The 8,679-nt window shown below is 43.7% G+C and overlaps 1 protein-coding gene across 1 annotated transcript in view; it reads left to right on the top strand.

The window, feature by feature from the left end:
• Window positions 1-7,017, top strand: part of LOC102758936 (protein DDI1 homolog 2) — a 34,913-nt gene extending 27,896 nt beyond the window's left edge. The window contains exon 8 of the mRNA XM_015565865.1: window positions 1-7,017. This exon is cut by the window's left edge and continues 33 nt beyond it. Within this exon, the coding sequence (XP_015421351.1) occupies window positions 1-1,473 (1,473 nt within the window). The 3' untranslated portion in view covers window positions 1,474-7,017.
• Window positions 7,018-8,679: the final 1,662 nt, after the last annotated feature.

The following is an 8,679-nucleotide window of genomic DNA, read 5'->3' as shown; positions in this document are numbered from 1 at the left end:
GCTGAAAGAAGCACCCAGAGCCTCGACTCTCCCGTTCACCCAACACAGGACGTGTCTGTCACAGCGACTAGGATGCAAGAACCACAGAGGTTTCTAGGTGAAAAGGGTTGGCATCCAGAATGTCAGACTCTGAGTCAGGTGAATGGCCTTCAGCAGCAGGAGGAACCAGAGAATGGACAGCATGAGGTTGAACAACAGAATGTGCCACATGACCGAGAACATCTTTGTAACAAGGGGGACCGTGAGCTTCTTGGAGAAAGGCAACAGAATCAACCAAAAAGTGTGGATGTGGAAGCTGCAATGAAAGGAGACAGGCTGCAGCAGATTATGGACCTCCCAGGTGCACAGAGCAGTCTACCCTCAGGATGCTCTGACTGCTCCAGTTCAGAAACACTTATGGAAGTAGATGTAGTTGAACAGCCCCTACTGGCAGGCGGCCAGAATGCCAATGTCGAGAGTGTCAGTGCATCTGATCTCACCTTAGATAATCCCTTGATGGAAGTGGAAACATCAAAATGCAACCCTTCATCTGAAACCTTGAGTAGTTCCATTTCCTCTCAGAATTTACAGCTCCCAGAAAGCAATGTGGAAATGTCTGGAACAAATGCAGACACCGGGAATTGCTCCCCTGCTGTAAGTCTCTGTGGCAGTTGTCAGCCCTCTGTGGAGTCAGCAGAGGAATCTTGCTCCTCCATCACAGCAGCCTTGAAGGAACTTCAAGGACTTCTGGTCACTAGTAGTAAACCAGCTTCAGAAATTCCATCTGAAGAAGTTATCTGTCAATCAGAAACAGTAACTGAGGGCCAAACAAGTCTGGGGGTCCTTTCTGAACGATGGATCCAGAGTGAACAGTGTTCACAGGTCTCCTTTCATCAGGCCACATCTGTTTCAGTAAAGACAGAAAAATTAGTAGACACTTCCGCTGGCACTGGAATGGAAGATACAGCAGATGTTAACTTCAGGGGTCCCGCTGAGGGCCTAGTAACTGACTCAGAAGGTGTCCCCCGGTCAACGGAATCAGTAAATGAGAGTTCTGTCATTCTAGCCTCAGCCAAAACGTCTAATCAATTACACTGCACCTTAGGTGTAGAAATTTCACCAAAACTTCTCGCAGGTGAGGAGGATTCACTCAATCAGATTTCGGAGCAAACTAAGTCCTTGTCATCAGATTTCATATTGGTTAAAGATTTGGGTCAGGACACACAGAATCCAGTGACAGATGGGCCTGAGACCAGAGAAGATGTCTGTCCTGAAGCTGCAGGGCCACTTGTTGAATTTGAGCCACCTACCAGCTATCCATCATCAAGTCCCTCCATTCTCCCACCATTACTTTTTCCTGCTGCAGACATTGACCGGATTCTCCATGCCGGCTTTACTTTGCAGGAAGCTCTTGGGGCTTTGCAACAAGGTGGTGGAAATGCAGACCTTGCACTTCTTATTTTGCTAGCAAAGAACATTGTAGTTCCTACATAACCATGGAAAAGTGGGCTAGACCATACTCCATTCCCTTGGAAAAGCTATTATACACACATACACACACTCACCTGTACTAGTAGAAACCTGCAAGCAGAATGTTGAGCCAGATTTTTTTTAAAGATTTTTTTTTTCAGCCAAAGTAATTTATGATCTCTTGTCTGATGAATTTGTCTATTAGTTAAAATTTGGGCCTTTTTAAATGTAATGGCAGTATATGTATACAAAAGCTTTTTATTCTCATTAAGATGATGTATTCTGGAATAAAATTGATGGCTTTGTGTTTAGCATACCGTTTTAGAATGAGAGTGAGTCTTGGAGAAGCAGAAGCCCTGAGAAATCCCACCACCCATGCAGCTAAGAGCACACTTTGGCTGTGTCTGTACCACAGGCAAGGTGGTATGGCTTGTTGGTTCCATTGTCAATTTACAAACTTTTGATCACATAATTTGGGTGTTCGGAATTCTACCCAGTGCTCTGTGTATTATGACTCATCAGTTATAACAGGAAAATTGAATAATTGAATAATATTGCCTGGCGTGGTTTGTGGTTAGGATTTAACATTTTAAAAGGATGAATCAGGAGGGTTTAAAACTTGAGTTACTTTGTACATCATAGGCTGCTGCATGGATTGCCACCTTGGATGGGGTATTGTAGGGGAATTGACATTAGAGTGAAACATGGTGCTACTCAGATTAATAAAACAAACAAACCTGGAATTCCATTTGCAAATGTCTTGGTGATGTTTCAAGAACTGTGAGTGAAAAATAGTGACCTAAACACTGGAATTTACTCGTGGGTTTGCTAGCATCTCACTGATCACACTTCAACCCACAATGACAAATGATGATCTCGAGTCCAGTTAATGGGCTGATGGTCAGCAGTGTATTTCCTTTCTAAGTCCATCTTCTGGGAAGTTCTACTAACGCTCAGTTTGAGCTGTGATCTGAGTGAACTAGCGAAGTGCGAACCGTGCCACTGGTTTGTCATGGTGCTTGGAATGTCCGTCTGGCGAGTGTGCTTCATGGCAATAGAGATAAATAGTAATGGCAGTTTCTGACTCCGTGGCCTTTTATTAGATGGTTGGTAGTGTATTCCATCCCCGTCTTTTCTCAGGAGTTTCTTTTATTAAACAAGACTCATCACATTTGTGTTTACCATGTCAAGTCGGAGTGGGGCATAGTGTATAGAGGTATTTATTGTGGCCTTTTACTAGATGAGGACTAGCCCTTGGAAATCACTGTGCTGTGGGCCCCACTGTGCAATAATGCTTCTGGAAAGACATCGGCTCTTTTCTACACCTAGAAGGAATCTGAAATCTTGTTTTATTGAAAAGAATTTTGAGCATGATAATTCCCAATTCCGGTTACACTTTGCAACGTGTTTGAAACAACCTTTGAAGTGGTGATTTGTGAACTTAGTGTTCAGTGATTTTGTCTAAAGTCTGACTCTCTTTAAAAGCTTATTCTTGACATCAAAATTCAAGTCATTTTAGCACAATCAAAATGGAGGCTCATATCTCAGGAGTTTTTGAAATTTTAATTTGGGGCTACTTCATGCATTTCTCTTGTACCCTGTTCCATCTTCTCTTGGCTGTGCTGTTTGTGTGCGTGTTAGGGGACTTTAGTAACGTGATGGAACGTCACCTAGGTCCGTCACAATCTTCTGAAGTCAGGATTGTGACAAGTTGTAGTTAACTGTTTGCAAGAGGGCGCTCAAAACAACAGGCTAGCCAGATTGTCTTCAAAATGTCCTTTCAGACAATCGTGCTGCAGACCCTCTCGCCCGCCCTACACCAAAGATGTACGATGCACTAGGGAACTGCTTGTAGGGTTTCTGTCCGCCACCTCCGAGAGCTGTGACTGTAATGAAGTAGTTAGTGCTGTGATTGGGGCAAAATCGGTGGCAGTGCAAAGGGTTCCTTGTATTTGCTTTGTGCGTTTATAAATCTTTAGGGCCACAGAGTGGTGGGTGGGGTGGAACTTAGCAGTGACAAGAAGGCCTGTGTGAAGATGGGCCTCACACTGTTCTGTGAGCAGGTGGCATGCACCGCTCAGAGGCCTGTCCACTGTCTTTTCACAGTGTGGGGACTGGGGAATCAGTCCCAAAGATGGAATATGGAAGGTCAGTCTGGAACAGGTTTCATTGCAATAGCCTTTCAGTGTATGTGTATTTATGATTAGACCTGTAGGTGTCCATGTATTCTTGTTAGGAATACTTTGAATGAATTTAACCCAAATATCCTTGTCCTTGTCCATCATTTATTTTCCAATGTATAATTGCTTTTTATTTTTAAGATCTTATTTCCTGTCCATCATTTTTTATGCAAGTTAGGTTGTTGATATTGTGAGGGTTTTGAGTCATTTGTAAGTTCAGAAGTTCTAGAGTGTGACACTAGTGAACCTTCACTGGCAGTTTTTATTCCAAATGCAGAAATTAGAGATTAACTTCTCTAGGAATCAAATAAAATCATTGTGAAACTCCTTTGGTTGCCAGCAGAACTGGTAAGTGCCAGCCCAACCAGTAATGCGCCCCTTTACTGGGCGGCTCCTTCACCTTTACCAGTCATGGACAATGTTCTGATTAGTGCTCACCTCCAGGGCTGGTCTGTCTGTTCACCAGAGAGAAGATTTTTATGTATAACTTCCGCATTTCTTCTGAAGCAGGTTCCTGTGTGTAAAAATGTGTTTGGTAACCAGACACCTATATCTACGTTACAGATTTTGCTTATTGAAGGTGATAGGAATTATTTCCACTTGTACCTGGTTAGGCCCCCAGACGTCAGCCAGTAAGCAGCCTTCATCCCAGAGTTTGGGCTTTAGCCATAAGCATAAAGATTACCAATTGCTTGGCGAAGGGAACTGGATAGATGGTGAGTGTGTGTTAAGACTATTTTGCCTTGCAGCCTACCCCACGTGTTTCTCCTTAAATACCCAGCAAGAGGGTTGCATAAAAATGGAAAGATACATGAGGCTTCATGTCACTGATTTTATTATAACCATTTCTAGTGGAATCTGCCTGTTCTTAGCACTTCTGTCTCTAGTAAAAGCCATAAAAATGTTGGTTTAACCGCCAGCTCTAGTGTGTATATATATACATGTGTGCTTGACAAATATCCTACAGTTAACTTTACATAGATTAAAACGCAAACAGTTTTCATATCTACAGATCTATTCTTCACTTGTGGCTTTTACCCCCTCTGTATATAAAAACAGCCTTACAACTAAGTGGCTAGGAATTGCAGTGCTTTCTGATTTCCTTGTCTTACCTGTTTGACACCTGCCCTGAGGGTAAACAGGATACTTGAACTGTTAAATATTCCAAAGTTGTTATCACTGGTAACATAGTAAGAGAAGCTGATTGGATGATGCCTTCTGCCATTCTCTAGCACAGATTCCAGAAAGCCACGTTTCTCCTTTGAATTTGGTGACTTCGTGTACTCTGTGGCTTCACTAGAAAAAAGTTTCCCATTCCCATCCTAGAAGATGACTGTTCCCTTTCGTGTTAGGAGTTCCATAAAGTAAAAAGCTTTTCCTCTGAAAGAATTTAAAGTGCCAGTTCCTCTTAACAAAATAGATTCAGAACATGTCCTTGAGAACAGGAAATGTAAAACCATGGCTCAAGTCCTGTTCCTCAGTGGGTGCCACTAGGAGTTCATTGCATAAACTAAAGAACTTCAGGTGAACCTTCTCTTGTGCCTTGGTTTCTCCAAATAGCAGAGGCATCTACTTTTGGTGGGAAATGAATAGTATGGGGGCTCCATTGAAAGTGGCCCTCCTGAAGATAGGGGGCACACATGGGGCGGCCTTGAGGCTCACCTTTAGTGTTCATTCAGAATGGTCCTGCACCAAGTCATTTGGTAGAACTAATTGAAGAGAGAAGGTATTCAGAAATCAGTTTATGCTGGGGGGGGTGGGGGAGGGTAGAAGTACAAGTAAATGGAAGATGACCTTTGCATGCAGGGTAGAGACATGATGGAGATACGGGTGTGCTGTAGCATCCTCCCTGGTTCCCCCGAGCGTGGCTGCTTGGAACACTGACCATCAGGGCCAACAGGACTTAGAGGGTGCTGCCGGTCTTGCTGTTCTACAGCAGCTGAGTGCAATATGTGAAAATGGGGACCTAGAGCAGGACATGTAGCAAGCAAGGGTGTTGGACCGGTGATGGGCAGCATTTATAAGAGGATTCAAGCCTCTAGCAAACCTTTCTATGGGACAGCTCCATCAGAAGGACAGTCTTAAACCCATTATTTAAATGTCATCACATGTTGTGATCCTGCGGCATACAGGGAGGATTTCTGGACTTTTTAACTACTCGTGATTTGGGTTTCAGTGAGTTATGTATTGGTGATTGGTAACCTAAACCCTCTGGGGGCTCCAAGGTGAGAGGCTATAGCTGATAACGTTTTAGGACACAATCTTATAGAATGAAATCTGCAGAGAATGGTTCAAGAGTGTAGAAGTTAGAAAATATTTTTTGCCTAAAACTAAGCAAACAACAAAAGACCTGGAATGGAGGCGTGGAATACAAAATTAGGATAATGCTTACAGAACAGAACTATATCCCTTTAAATATGTACCATACGGTTTTCATTAGCTGACTTGAGGAAGGGACATGCTGGGATTATTTTCCCTGGGAAATACATGTCTGATGGGAAATGATGCTGTTTACCAGTAGTTTGTTTTATTCACAACCTTGAATGAATGCATCTGTGGCTTAACGAGAGGCAGACAGACCCTTACTAGTTTCCTACCGGAGGCAGCAGTTGGGTTTATTTCTAAATCCCTCTGGTCTGAGGTTACCTGATGCTGACCAGACTTTTTCCTTCCCTGAAGGCTCCACAGCTGAGTTAATGCCACCCATCTGTGACCTTGCCCTCTGCGTGATTATATTTCCATTCTCTGTCCTTTTGTCATTCTTTTGAGCTGGTTCTGGTGATGAACTCAGAGCAATTCAGCATAGTAATTGCATTTGCTTTTTTCACTGTGCACCTCTGGTGGAAGTTAATTTCCTCATTTTAATTCTAAATCTCATCTTCATGGCAAGTTGGGCCAATGGCCTTTGCACTCAAGGTTTGTTTACCAGTTGTGTAGCCATGTTTGGCAAATCTGAGCAAGTAGACATGGCTCTTTTCCCTTTATTTGTTCTTGCTATTGCTCATGCTTTCCTGGCTTTTCTTTACACTTTGAGACTACTGCATCTTAGAAGAACTGGGCTGATTGGCAAAATAGGCTTGCCAATAGCTCAGTCTCTCCCAGAATGCTTTGGTTTTGAGAGTTGGGAAACTCTGAGAACTTAAGGGAACCACACTCAGGAATCCCAAAGTTGGTTGCGTTGTGCCATTGGTTTAGGGGCTGGACATAGGACCAGTCTGTAGCTGAGTGAATTAGATGCATTTGGGTTTGAGTTTGTGTCACGTAATGAAATGTAAGTCAGCTCTAAATAATCAAAACACTTTCTTTTCTTTTTTTTAATAGGAACTTTCTAAAGGAAAGTGATGTGTAAAACATTTGATATTTAAACAATAAAGTTTTTATCATAAGACTCTTGTTTGATCAATTTCTTTTCAGTGGAGATGGTTAATTAATTTGTATCCCTGTCTCTATCTCCCTGTCCCTCTAAATAACTTCTTCCCAGGCTCTGTGACTTGCCATGTGCGTGAAACCCAGAAGAAAGGGGCATCTCCACGCCATTAAAGTAACTTGCAGATAAACACTGCAGGAGGGATGCTGTTGCTGTTCATAAGGTGTGCGTTGTGGCTCCACATAGGCAGTTGATGCAAAGTAATAGAAACAGCACTGGCGATGGGGCACTGTGGTTCAGGCTGGTCTCCAGAGCCAGGCTGCTTGGGTGTGAATTTCAGCTTTGCTACTTACTAGCTATGTGACTGGGTAAGTTACCTAACCTTCCGGTGCCTCAGTTTCCTCTTCTATAAAATTGGGACAATTGGGGTCACAGGGATTAAACAATACATGTAAAGTCCTTAGAAAATTACTGGCACATTGTAAGTGCTCATTAGATATTAACTAGCATCCATTGCATCACATGAGATTTGAGGATGCTAAGGGAAATTTTCAGAAGTCGGGCAACTCCAGCAGTGATGTGTGGGAAGGGAGGGCTCAATCACTAAGGGCCCTGGGCTACCAGGGTTCTGCCCTTTTCAACAATGTGGCTTCCAAGATTACTTTGGACATCAGTATGTAGCTGACATACCAGGAAAAGAGAATGAGGGTTCGTGGAAGCTTTTACACCAGGCCTGGAAGGGGTGTTCATCACTTCTCTACTGCATTTCACAGGCTGGAACTTTGTCTCATGGCTATGCCACACTGCCAGGGAGGCTGTGAGGCCTGATCGACTTGCGTGCCCGAGATAAGGAGTACAGTATGGTGGTCAGCCAGCAGTCCCCTACTTTCACCTCAGGCATGGAGAGCGCCCCACCCCCCACCCGAGCATGCCACAGACCTCCGTCTAGAACAGGGATGGGCAAACTTTTTGACTCGAGGGCCACAATGGGTTCTTAAACTGGACCGGAGGGCCGGAACAAAAGCATGGATGGAGTGTTTGTGTGAACTAATATAAATTCAAAGTAAACATCATTACATAAAAGGGTACAGTCTTTTTTTTAGTTTTATTCATTTCAAATGTGGGCCGTAGTTTGCCCACGGCTGATCTAGAATCTTCTGCGATGCCCTGTTCTCGTTTGTGGCTTTTTAAGGTCTGACAAACAACTGGAGGTACCTTAACTGCTCCTACCCGTATACAAGTGTTGGCGCAGGGACAGACAGCTGCAGTAGAAATTCATAAAAGTACTAACTTACCAGCTTATACTGCATCCCTGCTCACAGCTGTTGGTATGGGAATGGGATTAACAAATTCATCAATCCTTATCTATTGCTTTTGTCCTTTAAAAACTTAGAGCTAGGGTGGATTGGTTCCTCCTAGAAAGTTCCTAAGGCCAACGTGTTTTTCCTGTTCTGCCTCAGGAATCTGAAGTGCCCTGAGCCCCAGATCCTCCATCCCAGCTGCTCCTGTCACCGTCTTCCCCGGAGAAGTAAAGGGCAGCTTCATCCTTTCGGTTGCTCACTCTCAAACCTTGACGACTTACATGCCCTGCATCCAATCTACCCTAAGTCCTGTTGGCTCCACTTCAAAGTCTATTCGAAAGCTGATCCTTTCTAGAGCCCTGGTCCCAGGCAGGGGCACCTC

Source organism: Myotis davidii, unplaced genomic scaffold, assembly GCF_000327345.1.
Source record: "Myotis davidii unplaced genomic scaffold, ASM32734v1 scaffold299, whole genome shotgun sequence".
Classification (NCBI taxonomy): Eukaryota; Metazoa; Chordata; class Mammalia; order Chiroptera; family Vespertilionidae; genus Myotis; species Myotis davidii.
Note: the sequence above shows the minus strand (reverse complement) of the source record. Positions and strands in the feature narration are given on the sequence as shown.